The 15,215-nt window shown below is 41.5% G+C and overlaps 1 protein-coding gene across 4 annotated transcripts in view; it reads right to left on the bottom strand.

Moving 5' to 3' along the window:
* Positions 1-5,297: 5,297 nt before the first annotated feature.
* The window catches only part of NXPH1 (neurexophilin 1), a 171,669-nt gene continuing 161,751 nt past the window's right edge, over positions 5,298-15,215 (bottom strand). For all 4 annotated transcript variants that reach the window (XM_083578869.1, XM_083578870.1, XM_083578871.1 and 1 more), the window contains one exon: positions 5,298-9,972. In XM_083578869.1, coding sequence (XP_083434995.1) covers positions 9,211-9,972 — 762 coding nt within the window. In that variant the 3' untranslated portion in view covers positions 5,298-9,210. The remainder of the gene's footprint in view (positions 9,973-15,215) is intronic.

The raw sequence follows: 15,215 nt of genomic DNA on the forward strand, positions 1-15,215 counted from the left end.
CTAGTGGGGGTGGTTGTCATGTCCCAGTGGTGGGTGGGGCCAGAGTCAAGAGTGGGCAGAGCAACAGGTGTAAATATTACCTTTGCACAATAGGCTAGGTGCTACTACACACATCTCTCTCTATCACCTGTCCAGGTAAGCGAATGAAATTATCAAAGGACACATTCTTGCCAAGACAAAGTATTCAAGGAGGGTGTGAAGTGTAGCCACTTCACAGGGGTGGGGCATTGGAGAGTCCTGAAGGTCAATGAGAGAGGAGTGGACGGCTGTATGCCTGAGGTTCCCAACTCTTTGATTAGAGGTTTAGCTTACTTGAAAAACATCAGGATAGCAAGTAAATCACACACATATTAGGGCCTGCCTGCCAATGAGGTGGGTTAAACAGCTGCCTTGGACTGTAGAAGCTGAAGAAGTGGCACCCCCATGGGTGCCTGCCTACACCACTGTTCTTATGCCCCCACTTGCGTCCTCCTGTGACTGCTTTTCATAACAAAAAGTCGAGAGCCTCTTATACATGTCTGCTGTAAGTTTTGCTACTACTGAAACAGCTTGCCTTCCTGGGGGCAGAGCGAGAGAGAGAGATGGGGTTGTATGCAATGCTGCATTTGTGCAAGGATCATTCCCTGCCCCGTGCACCCCCAGCCCAGAAAAAACTTCCAGAAGGAAGTATGTGGGGTGCAGACTGCAGTGAGAAAATGGGCAGAGGCTGTGTGCCATAGCAGGAACTCTCACAGTAATAAACACTTGGGCAAAGCTTTTGAATTTATATTCAGTGGGTTCACTTTTTCCTTTTGGAAGTAAATCATTATTTCTCTTTTAATGATCATCACATGGAGAGGGATTTTGCTAAGGGACTTGGGTGACAAAACAGCTTTTCAGCCGTATATTCTATTTCTGTCTTTCTAACATAGATCTCTATCTCTCATAAATATGAACAAAAAGGTGCTATTTGGAATGCCAAGGCAAGTATGTTCATAATAAACAATCATCTATTTGAAGAAAGGTATCTAGGGGAAAGAGTTTCACAGTGCAGCAATAAATATGTATAAATTTTTTTGTTTTTGTTCTTAGGACCAGCTGTAAAGCGTGCATATTATTTAAAGCCTCGTGACCTGATATATTAGCCACCATCTCTGTGTATGTCTCCAGCATATTCCCACAGTCCCATGGGTGAATTTCGCATATCAGGTGCATCAAAGTGCGTTCCATGAGGGACAACAGGGTACATAAACAATATTCTATAATTCGAAAGAATAATGATAGAGTAAAAAGGGTTTATTTTTAAATGGTTGCATTTATTCCCTGTTTTGGCTCATCCAAAGCTCATTGCCATGAAACAGCTCATGAGCATTTAAAGAAAGGTAGCATATTTTTACTTAATAGCAGTCACAAACCCAGTGATGTTACAGTTATACATTCTGTATCTATTGAATGACAGTTCACTTATTTGACATTTCCCAACACTATCATGTCTATTGGATAAGAGCTATCCCACTGGTCCATTAATGCATAACATTGCCAGGAGATGTTGGAAATGCAATGTTGCCATTGATGAAAAGATGGAGCACCAGTCAATCATGGGTGTAGAGGGGATGCAGGCTGGGCAACAAACCAGTCCCTGGGCTCTCTGTATTGCTACCATCTTTCCTAAGTACCCGTCTTATTAAATCTTTCTGGGACAAGCCATACTGCTGTATCCAGGGAGGGTGAGTACACATTTAGGCTGCAATCCCATGCACACCTAGAAATAAAGCCCATTGAACTCAGTGGGAGATAGGTCTGAGCAGACATGCGTCTAGGATTATTACACTGTTAATGTATATGACTTTTTTGCCTAGATAACTCATAGACATATCACAGATATGTTTATTGCCAACATGCCCACAAACAAGACTTGCAACACAAAATAGGGAGAAAATGTTATATATATATTAAATATATAACACAGAGGATCTGAAAAATAAAGCCAGCCAAGAAAGTCAATCAAATTACAGTCCAGGCAGGAATTTCCCTATAACAAGAGGAAAGATTCCTCCCCCCACCCCCAGGTTATATCTAAAGGCAGCTTCATAACAAAGGATTGAGAACAACTCTCTCCTTGCTTTGCATATGTGACTTGACAAGCACAATGTGACCCTGTCAGTCTGGGGTTCACACAATCATGTGTGCCAAGCCTGATACCTACTCCCTGAACCCCTCAAGCCAAGTTGGACTGGCAAACCCAAAGAGTGCCCTTAACTCAATAATGCCTCAGGTGTAGTAGTATCATCATCATCAACATCATCATTAAAATTTATATACCGCCCTTCATCCAAAGATCACAGGGCAGGTTACAATATAAAAACACAAAGATACATAGCATAATAACAAACAAAAACAATACCCTCTCTCCCCAAGTTTAAAAGGCCATAGATTGTTTAATTAGCCAAAGGCCTGGGAGAAGAGGAATGTTTTTGCCTAAAGATTTATAATGAGGGTGCTAGGTGAGCCTTCCTGGAGAGAGCATTCCACAAGTGGGGTACCACTACAGAAAAAGGTTGTTCTTGTGTTGCTGCCCTCCAGTCCTCTCGTGGAGGAGGCACACAAAGAAGGGCCTCAGATGAGAATCACGGGGTCTGAGTTAGGTACATATGGGGAGGGATGGTGCTTGAGGTATGGTGCTGTCCAGATGTTGTTGGTTCTAACCCCCATCAGCCTGCATAGCATCAAGGATGATGGGAGCTGGCCTCCAACAACATCTGGAGGGTGCCGTGTTGGCTACCTAACCACTGAATGCAGGGATGGGGAACCTATGTTCCCGAACTACAATGACCAGTTGATGTAGTGGTTGTTTAAATCTGTTTTGGGGGCTGCTACTCAAGATCTGAGCTGTGTGATTCATTGAGAGTTACCAGAGTCTTGCTGCCACTCATAAACAATCCAAGTGTGGGAGGGCATGGTAAAGTCTGGCTCAATGCGTGATTTACAGTTTACTGGTTCTTCACTTGGTTAGAGTGTGTTTTTGACAAGCTACCATGCTGAGAAGGGTTGCCTGTATATGTGTAACCTCTTCTGTTTTCTCTGCTTTCCCATTCTTCAGGAAGAAACTCTGTCTTGCAATACTTTGTAAAGTTACATGAGCACTGATACTGGTGCAGCATGGATTGACAGATCAATCTATTTAAAAAAATTCAGGTTAAATATAAATCTATGACACACATAAAACAACTATAAACTTTAAAAATAGTATCATTTTAGATTTGTTTTATGTAAGCCATAGGTTTTTTAAACTCATAGGCTACCTTGACTCTTTTATTTCTTTCTTATTTTAATTTTATTTTTGGAATACATGAAGCACTGGCTAGTGGACATATTCTCTTGCTTGTTCTGAATTACTTCTTGGTGGCCATGTTCAAAGTCCATTGCTTGCAGTGAATCTATGGAACTTGTTAGCTACTCCAGATATAGCAAACCATAGTGATTTCAACACACTAAACAACCATAGCAGGAAAGCAGCAACTGTCTCTGAAGGAAGCAGCAATTCAACAGGTTTACTAGTAGTTCTACACAGGTACACATGTTGCTGAAAAATGTGGTTTGAGAAGAATGACTTGATAAATGCTCAAATGAGGTCAAACACACCAGAAATATGTTTATGTTATGTGAGGGTGACAGATTCTGTAAATCCATTGATATTTTTGTCACAAGAACTAGATCCTTTGCATGTTTTTTACTTATTAAAAAAATGGAACAGAAGTAACAAGTCTTCTGCAAAACATTGTTTTATTTATTCCGGAAAGACAAGCAATGTTCACATATCAGTTGCCTTCATATTATACAAGGAATTGTGAGTATAACTGAGTAGATTTATGTCTATGGCGTGTTCAAAATTCGAATCCTCTATACTTCTTTCTCTTCCGCACTGTAATTCTGCTGGTATGTAAGCTATCTGGAAAAAAAGCTCATAGTATTTTTCATTTACTGTAATGAGCATTAGGCTATAGTGGTAACATGGGCCTCTGGTTATGACTATATAACACAAGTCTACATATTCAAAAAGATACAGAGGCTCATGCCATCGGTTACAATAAACACTCAAGAAAATATTTAGCACGTAACACATGGCAATATTATGAACCCAACGGAGAACTTTAATTCTGTGACATGGTGAGATAATACAAATAACATCATGGGAAAGAAAAAAACACACCTAAGAAATGACGGTGGCTATATGTTGTATCAGTCCTCTACTTCTATTTGCTTTTAACAAACACAATATTTGGAACAAGGAAATCTACCCAAATCCATGGATTTCTAGTCATGGCTCTAAAGTATTACAAATCATAAACTTCTTAAGGCTATGCTGAAAAACAAGCATGCTAGATTGTGTTAGGATTTACGTGAAATATTTGGTAAGGTCTCCTGCACTTGTTCAATGATCTAAACAGAAGCTCTAGTACAAAGTAAGTCCTGCTGAACTTAGTACACAACTTACTTTCAAGGAAACGTGATTAGGATTGGGCTGCAAGAAGAATGGAAAATCAAAGCAAAGGGTTAGGGTTGATGATCATTCCAATACAGACACCCATCTTTTTATTCTCTTTCAGAAATACAATTTGGAACAATATGAAGCAAGTCTAGAGAGATAGGAAAAGGTATTCATGTCACAAATTAGAAAATGTTAAGGCTGCATGATTGTTGACAAAGTGAAGATTGGCCAATACTTGGAGCGTCAAGATGGTATTTTGGTCCGTTCTAGTTCTGTTGCTGTATGAGTCTAAGACCAATATAAAATGCAGGGATTTTGCTTCTGTATATTTAACTTGAAAAGCATCCAGAATCATAGTTCACAAGAGAGAGGACTTTACAGTGGGCTCTTGAATGCAAAAAGCATCTATACTCAATTCATCATTTTATTCAGGACTCATAAAATCTCTTGTCCAATTTATTCTTACTGGAGACTTCAGATTTGCGGTTCTGATGACCAAACGACTATGCAAAAGTCTAAGCAAGGGAAACTATATTTTAAAATAACTCAAACTGCAGCAAGGAACCAGACAAGCAAAATGAAAAATAAATATACATGATTTTAAAAACTTATTAGTACATCGCTTTTGCTAATTGAATTCCAATACAGCACAAGACAATTGCTACAAAAATACCATCAACAAGCAGATTATTATGTCCAGAAAAATATGATTTGTCTAATCATGCAAATGCATTTGGAAGGCGAAATGATGAGCACATTTGATTCACAGATAGCGTATCCCCTGCCTGAATTACTGCCCTCTGAGATACAAGCCTCTTTAGTCAGATCATTAAAAAAAAAAATCCATAGAACCAGATCCAGATATGTCTTGGCTGTGAGTGGAGTCTATTTTGCTTGGTCTGGAATCTACCAACCTCAGAATGTAGCATAGGAATAAAACAGGGAGGAAGCTAAAATCTATCTCCATGATTGGCCTTGGTTTGGCTACTAAAATCATTTTTTAAACCTCACTTTATAATTTTTATAGTACTGATGTTGTGAAAGTATTTCAAGCTTTGTGAGGAAATGTTGGAAACAAGATTCCAATAAATATCCAAATGACCTGGAATTTCACTTTTTGATATGTGGGCACAGTTTCATATCTGGGTTAAAACTAGAGGCACACATCTCTCTTATGCACATATACATATACAGTACATATGTGTGTGCGCACACTCAAACAGCTCTTAGAACAATGGGTTTCTGTTTGCAATAGCATGATCGCTTAATTAATACTATCTCCTAGAGCTGTTGCTCTCTTCTCTGCCTAGTCAGTCAAAGTCTATGGATGACTGTGCTTCAGAGCACTAGAAGTACTTATGGGATTCCAACTCAACTTGTATCAGGGAAGCCCTCCTTCTGGATGATGTCATGGGCCATATATTGTCAGGGTGCGGGTGAATAACTGTTCCATAGCATTGTCTATGAAAACATCAGTTGTTGGCATCCGTCTGTCTAGAGAGACAATGGAAAGGTGTGCCGTCAGAAGTAAATTTTGAGTACTTGCAGCTCAGTGCTGATGTCAACTGGCTGCTAGTGGCTTGATTTTTCAAGGCACACCTTGCCACCCAAGTTTGGACTTAACGTGCATCTTTCCATAAGAGCCCTCCATCCCTCCCACTGAGATTAGAAAATGAAGATCTTCTCCAAGCCCCAACATGAATGAGCAGGACCTGTTGTATTCTAGTTTCAGTTTTAATACATTTCCTCCCCAGAGTTCAAAGCTATCTGGTTGTATGTGTGTGCATGTGTCAGTGTGTGTGTTTGGGCTACAAATTATACTGTTGTGGAACCCTGCTGTTGTTTCTTGTTCTTAAATAAGTCAGTATAAATCTGAGAATGAATAAACTGCACAAACTATGCACGGGGGGGTCCCTCTCCCCAAAAAAACTCCATTTATTGCTATCAGCTGCAGGCCATTTTATGCACGATAAAGCTAGGCTCCTTGTCACCAGTAGAGCACAGGTTTGATCCCTAGTAGCGTCATCAGTTAAATGGATCTCAAGTTAATAGGACTGGAGGAAATTTTGGCCTTAGAAAATGGCCACCAGTTTGAGGACATTATTACTGAACTAGATGAACCAATAATCTTCTCAGTGTAAGGCATACATGTCTAAACTCCATCTTAAGTAAGCATTAAGGTGGTGGACTTGGGCTCCTGATACCTACATTCAGATCAGCTGTGAAGCTCATGGGGAAACTTTGGGCAATCCATCACCCCTCAATCTGGTTGCTGTAAATATAAAAGTGGGCAACCATGATATCAGCTCCTACAAAGAAGCATGAAAAACAAATGTGATAAATAGATGGGAATGTGTGTGCGCACGTGTATTGCTCAACTACCCTCATCATATAACCACGTTTTATTTTTATTTCATGCAGTGTGTTGTTGTCTGTCCAAAGTCACATGTACTGTGTGGCTCTCCACTAACATATCAACAGTATGAAGCCACTTCCAGGGGGTTGCATGTTCAAAGGGCTTCCCTGACACTGATTGCATGTGAGGATCAGGGCAACCTGGATCTTTTAGTGGCATGGGCCATATGTCAGAAACTACCAGATGGGCCTGTTTCTGGGCACCGATATAAAGAGCAGCATGGACAATGTGAGAGCATTCCCTACATGCATTCTACACATGAAGCTTCAGGGTGTGTGTGGTTTTTTCCTTAGTAAAGGTAAAGGTATCCCTGACCATTAGGTCTAGTCGTGGACGACTCTGAGGTTGCGGCACTCATCTCGCTTTATTGGCCAAGGGAGCCAGCGTACAGCTTCCGGGTCATGTGGCCAGCATGACTAAGCCGCTTCTGGCGAACCAGAGCAGCGCACGGAAACGCCGTTTACCTTCCCACCGGAGTGGTACCTATTTATCTACTTGCACTTTGATGTGCTTTCGAACTTCTAGGTTGGCAGGGGCAGGGACCGAACAACGGGAGCTCACCCCATCGGGGGGATTCGAACCCCCGACCTTCTGATCGGCAAGCCCTAGATATTGGAGGTGCATCAAAACTCCAGGGAGAAGCAGAGGAGGGATGAAAAGAAAAGACAGGAGACTCATAGATCCACCCATGCTGCCCTTTAAAATCCCATCTCCTCTACTTTATTGGAAACTGGTAATAACCTTACTCTCTGATGCACAGGTCTACCACCACCACATTAACCTGCCCATCAAGTTTCCATCTAACATATCCATGGGGTTCTAGCTAACTTGTTCATGGAGTTGCTCTGTTGATAAATAAGATAGGAATTGTACACTTCTTTCTGCATTGAAAAGTAATCACCATTACATATGATAAAGAATCTGGTCTGGATGGACCAACTTTTGTGACTGAAGGTGCCACCACCATCTATGTATCATCTGCCTGTCAGCACTATTGTAAACCACCATCTACAGAGTGCATATTGAAACTCGAATTCAAGTGTTTTATTTTTTTTTATGTACATTTCAATTGTTTTCACCTGGAAACAAAAGATCTAAATACAGACAGATTGTAAATGTTGTAAGTTGTATAGCTTTCAACAATACTTTAGCTGAATAAATGCTTTGTACATAATTCTGTCATCTTAAATGGAGTTTACAGCTACATTGATAAAATGAATTCCTCATTTCCTTGTTTTTAACCAATAACAAGCAGAGAGACAATTACAAGTTAATATTAATAAGCAGCTCAAATAACACAGGTTAAACTATGTACAATACAAACCATTCATACAAATGAAGACTAGGATATTGTTTGTTTGTTTGTTTGTTTGTTTGTTTGTTTGTTTGTTTGTTTGTTTGTTACAATATTGTGTTATAAAGATAAGATGGACACTTACAACTTACATGTTACCTATCAGGCATTCTCCTTCCTATATGGGAATTGGAGAGTATCTCAGTTGAGTGAGGACCACCAAACTACAAAATCGTAACTTTCTGTTCACATGTAAATTCCAAATGTTTGCTCATCTTTATTAGTTCAACAGGCTCCCTTCACCAAAAAAGGCCCACCTAACACCACCTTGAATGTGCCCACTGGGTGCTGAATAAAAGTCAATATACTTTGTTGTGTTCATATAAAGAGGAATACTGAGCTCTAAACACACACATTTCCCACCCAACCCCTGTTTTAACAAGCATTTTACTCCTACAATATTATTTACCAGTACAGCTACTCCAAGTGATAGGATGTATGAATGGGGATTATTGATTATAATGTATTCAGGACCGTAAAAGAAGATTTCCATAACAGTCTGTGGAGAAACAAAAACAAAACATCCTCTGTCTAGTTAATCCTTTTTGCTCGATGATAGGTTATCCTGAAACATCATATATCAGACAATGAATGCCCTCTTAACAGGAATCTCGATAGATCTGCAAGCTGCAAAGAGGGAGAAGGAGAAAGACAAAGAGAGAGAGAGAGAAATTGTGTGTGGTATTATTTAAAATCCACAGTGATTTTACAACTGGACTGATATACATGGAACTGACTGGGCAGAAATGACATTAGACTGGTTTCCGCTAAGATATTTGCAGCCAGTTGACATCAGCAGCAGTGTGTAGACACATTCCAGGCAAGAGATGTGGCCTTCTTCTTTGAGGTAACAGCCCTGTCATGTGACCTCTTTCGTATTTTTCCCCATATTTTTGTTTAAAATTAGCGTTATTTTATTTGTGTATTTATTTATTTACTCCACAGGGTCCAGTCTCAGAGGCGCGGCCCACTTCAACCTGAAGGGAAGTAAGGCGTGTCACTGTGGTAGTTGTAATCGGGACACACCTTCTGTACTAGTTTATAATCTGTACTATAAAAGGAAATGTAAATACAGATTACTTTAAACGGTTTGGAGCAGAGCCAGGAGACGTGACTTTGGGTCTGCTCCTGATAACATGTTTTTGAAGGGTCGTAGTTGCAGAGGGTGTTCTTGGTGGCTTTGTCGACCTTCTCATACTCAATGCGGCAGTTAAAGGACTTGGAATCTTTGGCATCAATCACTGTCTGTTGTGCCAAGTCAAACTCCACAATTTTAGTCGGGGGCACCAAGCTCACAGATACATTCCCTTGGCCAGTGGAATTATGCCTGAAGTAAACGCTAAACGTCCCATTGCCATGATCCACTATTTTCCCAGTTATCAACAGGTTTAACTTGACTGTCTTGATGTTGGAATGAAAATCGCCCCAGCCAAACATTTTCTTAAACTTCCCAGTCTTGACAATGGGCCGTCTCTTTGCTCTGGGGCGAGGCTCTTGAAGGTCTGTGGAGTTCCTCAGCCATTCCCAGAGATCTTGCTCAGAATATGTTTCTGGGGCATCATACCGCAGGCTCAAATCCGTATCGTTCTCTTTGCCATGGAAAGTCTGTGATAGCAGCCGGCTGATGGATAAGTCTTTGCTACTCTCTGTCCATATGTGCTTTAGCGTGGATTTGGAACCACCTGATTTTAGAAGTTCTGATTTTCCACCACTGGTTAGATTTGCGCATGTGACCTGAAAGTAAGATAAAGGAAAATATACGTTTAGGTAGGGATATGTGTTTAAGTGCTATGTAGGTCTCAAAAAAGAATGCAATGCATTTTTCCCTTTATGCATTTCTTCTACGTGGGATACATTCACACACACTACTGGTCTTTCCAAATCCATCTTGAGAAAGCTTGCAGCTTTCTTTTCTTCAGGCCAATCATCTCCATACCCTCTTTAAAATGCTTTAGCAAAGCCTTCACCTGATTTCCCTTACTTCACCCCAAAACTCATTGGCCCAGTTTAGACAACAATATTGTAATCCGCTGCTTAGATCACAGGTAACTCACAGGCGTGAATTGTGTTCCCCCTGAAGGATCACCTGTGATATAAACCATAATACAGAACCCTTAGGTTATCATCTGAATTGGGTGTTTGTCAAGTCCTTGACCTCACCTTGCCTATGAAAGGTAGATTGAAATCCTTTTGGGTAGAGATTAATGCTGGGTGCTCTCTGTTCTGTGCTGATTCTGGCACAGCATCCATGCTAAATAAAGGTCATATAGTCTGTATTAGCAGAATTTATAAATAAATTTGTTATTTGTAAAGGTTTCCCCCTTTTTTCCGCCCTTCTCATTTAGGACCAGAAAAAAACATGCTTGCCGCAATAACATCTGAAAGGGGAAGCAAATCGACACCTGAACCCACAAGAAGAAGAAAATTATTTTATTCAGGTCATGAAAGATGCAGTGAAGTACAGTCCTCATACCAAAGCAATTCATTCACAGCACCACAGCTCAACTGTTACTTCCAAAAATTTCTCAGTGGCTCAGTATAATATTAATCATTGTTTTTAGGAATCAGAAACCGATGCTACAGACTGAGCCTGTACATTCAAAGGACCTGGGGAATTGAGAAGGTGTCATCATTGGAGTTTTGAGTTGCCATCCCTTCCTGTTATCTTAAGGACAAAAGAACATATGAATCAGGCCATCTAGGGATGAGGGAGAAATTCCATTCAGTTCACATTTAAACATAAACCTACCTAATTTGCACTTCCCCAAAGAATATGTGAACCAAAACATAACCAGCCTTCAAACCACAGCACTTCTTTGAATTTTGCAGTGCAGTTCTCCAGCCAAATAAGGCACAGAAAAATGCATATCCAAGTGTAAAGTTTGCCTTAAAATGCATATATTGTTTTTGTAAAATAACACACAAAAATATTATGGGAAATTGCATATAAAAATTAATTTTCATGAGGACTTTTAAAAAGACAGTTCAGAAACTTGCTGTCCCCTCTTGCACTTCCCCACAATAAGCATGCAGAGACACATTGCCTACGATGCGTTGTTGTTGTTGTTGTTGTTGTTGTTGTTGTTATATGTCACACCCATCTGGCTGAGTTGCCCCAGTCACTCTGGATGGCTTCCAACACATACAGTATATAAGAAGAGTTTGGATTTGATATCCCGCTTTATCACTACCCGAAGGAGTCTCAAAGTGGCTAACAATCTCCTTTCCCTTCCTCCCCCACAACAAACACTCTGTGAGGTGAGTGGGGCTGAGAGACTTCAGAGAAGTGTGACTAGCCCAAGGTCACCCAGCAGCTGCATGTGGAAGAGCGGGGAATGGAACCCGATTCACCAGATTACAGGTCCACCGCTCTTAACCACTACACCACACTGGCTCTTAATTAAACATAATAAAGCATAAAACATTAAAAACTCCCCAATACATCATAGTAAAAAGGTAATGGTAAAGGACCCCTGGATGGTTAAGTCCAGTCAAAGGATACTATGCGGTTGTGGCACTCATCTCGATTCAGGCTGAGGGAGCCAGCATTTGTCCACAGACAGCTTTCCAGGTCACGTGGCCAGCATGACTAAACTGCATCTGGTGCAACGGAACACCGTGACAGAAACCAGAGTGCACGGAAACCCCGTTTTCCTTCCGGCCGCAGTGGTACCTATTTATCTACTTGCACTGGCATGCTTTCGAACTGCAGGAGTTGAGACATAGCAACAGGAGCTCACCCCATCACAGGGATTCAAACTGCCATCCTTCCAATCAGCAAGCCCAAGAGGCTCAGTGGTTTAGACCACAGCGCCTCCTGCGTCATAGTCATCATTACTAGTAGAAATTGATCAGAACATAAGAAGAGCCGTGCTGGATCCGAACACAGCTCCTTCTAGTCTAGCACGTTGATCTGGCAGTGGGTCACCAGATGCCCTTGGGAAGCCCACAAGCAAAGCCTGAGCACAATGGTACTTACTTGCCACTCTAACCAACTTCTCTCCACTAAAAGAAAAGGGGGGGAAAACCTGAAGATTCCTACTCTATGCAAATGCCAAGGCATTTTGGAAGCAGACAGGGAGCTCTTTCCCTTTTCTAGCATCCCCCAGTTTTTCAGCTGGCTGCTTCATTGAGAATTGCTTTACATCAGATTCCTCTTTCCCAAAGGGATACTCCGCTGTGTGGACTCCCTCAAAATCTGTAATCCTTAAAATAAAATAAAGAAACACCTACAACCGTCCTAACTAAATATCCTTCCCAGCTGCTGAAGAGCGCAGGAAGATGGGAAGAGACAAATCTGGGTATGTTTGCCCCTGGGATGATTTAGCCAATTTCCTCTTCTTTTGAATTGCAGGGAAGATAAATACCGCCTAGCATTTGATAGCTGGTTTGTATCTGTGTTTGAGATCAGCACAGTGAGCGAGGAGAGAGGCTGTAATGAAATGCACTGATGGTGCACCAGTTAATGAAGCAGCAATGAAGATGTCACGGAGAGAGGGGGAAAGACTTAGAATATAATTCTTAAGCGGCATATTGGGAGCAAGAGCAAATTAGGAGGAAGGTGGCTTAAAAAGGGGAGAAAATGTGCCAATCTTGCTTGAATTTGTCAGCAGAATATGAACCTGGGCAGTTAACTAGCCTCTGTTCCCTATCCCATTCCCAGCAATTGTAAGGGGGGGGGGACCAGGGATTTCTGCTAGCCAGTGAATTCTGTCTCCCACCCACCCACCCCCAGCACATATTTGGTCTTTTGTCTTCAATCTCATTTCTAAGCCATCTGTTTGAATGTGTTGTGCACCGCAGGATTAAGCAACAAAGTCTCCTCTGTTCTAGGATGGAGTCCTAGCAAGCTAATTTTAACACTGGCTCATTTTACGCTTTGTGCAAACAAGCTCCCAGTGATAAGATGAAGATTTTGAAAATGCTGTGACTGCAACTACACTTTCTGGTGGTATGCAATGGATCCCGCTGCAAAAAAAGCAGACCTCTTTCTCTTGCAACATTCAGGAATGTCAAAAGTGTGATGGGTTAGGGTTATATTGTTTTTAATTTGGATTGTGCCATCACTAGAGGAAAGGTTAGTGAGAGGGGGATTAGGGGGTCCATGTCTCTTCAGAGGCAGTTTTAGGGTAGCTTGACCAGTTCAGCTGCATTGGGTGCTGTGCTGCGGGGGGGGTGCTCAAAAATGCTGTAGAACAGAGGGCAAGAAGCAGGGGACACGCCAAATTTTAGCATCACACAGGGCACTGCTGAAATTGAAGAGCCCCAAGTCTGTCACTAGTCTCTTTTTATTTTTCTTCTTATATTTCATAAAGTGGCGTTTTAAAAAATGACTCTGCTGGTGAGTTTGCACCATGCTGACCTCACCACTGCCTCTTTCCTCCTTCTATGCCTTCAAGTGAGCACCAGCAGGGAAACTGGTGAGTGGCAGAGCTCCACCACATCCTCTGCTACTGCTTGGACTGTGATAATGCCTCTAACCTTTGCATAACTGCAGTGTAGCCTACTATACCAACATAAGAATCATGTCCATTACACTTGCCATGTACACCTCTGGACTTGTCCATCACTACTTCTTCTTCTTCTTCTTCTTCTTCTTCTCCTTCTTCTTCTTCTTCTTCTTCTTCTCCAGCTTAGATCAGGCAGTACCCCCTCCCTGCTGGATTTCAAGTGCTCGACAAGAGACCGTTCTATTTCAGCAGACATTCACTAAGCCTGTCTACGGAATGCTGTTTACACTTGGTGCTTTTTGTTTGTTTTGAAAACGTCATATCATTTTGATGGCTGGATCATTGTGTCGATCATTGTGCAAACCACTTTGCAACCATCTTGTGGTGGAAAAAAATGGCCTATACATATTGGGGGGGGGCAAACAATTTCTGGTAATAACTGATTGCAAGGGCATTGTGATTTGCCCATGATACAGCAGGCTGCGTGTGAGTCCGCCCTGAAGGCTGCCATTATTCACCGGGTGAGCCTCTATGAATGATTCAGGATCAGGGTGGCAGCCAGTTTCAAAAGCGTTTCCGAAAATAATTACTGAAACCAAGGTGATCTAGCAGCTCTTTCACTTGGTGACCCATGTTTCGTCAATAATGAAATATCGCTGCTCGATAGTCTGTTTTTCTGACCAGTGTTTCGACTGAGACATAATTTGCCCAAGGGCATATTAAGAAGACAGAGTATATTTTCATGATTAGGGAATTGATCTGTCTGCCTCGTTTCCTTCAGCTTGAAGAGAACACCCCTGTCACCTGCTTTTAAAGGCTGGGGACATTTCTGCAGTGACACTTGACTTCATTAGATGTGTTTTTCATGAGTATTAGTCTCTTCCCAGAGACCCCTGAGGGGGAAGCTCAGTCATTCATTTATGTCAAAGCCCATGAGGTGTTTTATACTCAAAGACATCCGTCATGTATACGAACTAGTGCCTACTAAAACTTCACAGGCTGAAAATTAGATTGGTTTGAAGGAAATCCAGAACGGCCCAGAATGCGTCTTGATTTCCTGCAGCCTTTCCAGGTTACTATAGAGCTGTATCATTACCGCCTTGGTTTGAGTCAGAATCCAAAAAGAAGAGAGCTGTCTCTTGCCAGCACATGCAGAGGAGCTTTTGTCTTCTTACATCAGAACAGAAGCTCCTCTGGCTAGATTGTTACATGACAAAGGTGTACTGAAGGATGGTGGGGAACTGGCAGACAAAAGCCAAATGAATGCTTCCCACTGCTCTTCACAGCAGATGATTCTGGAACAAGCTCTACATCTAAAACATTGTTTCAAGGAGTGCATTTTAAAAGCTCAAAACAAATAGGATCTGCAGCATAATGTTACAGCATGAAGTGCTCTTGGTCATGCCATTTCATCCCCTGCTCCAGTTTTTTTATAAAAATAATTCCCCGCTCCCAAACAGCATCCTGTTTGCACTGAACATTTTCAGATCTCATTAAGCTGTTTCTTGGAGATCCTTCTTCCCTGTC

The sequence above is a fragment of the Podarcis filfolensis genome, assembly GCF_964270895.1.
Source record: "Podarcis filfolensis genome assembly, chromosome: 12".
NCBI lineage: Eukaryota > Metazoa > Chordata > Lepidosauria > Squamata > Lacertidae > Podarcis > Podarcis filfolensis.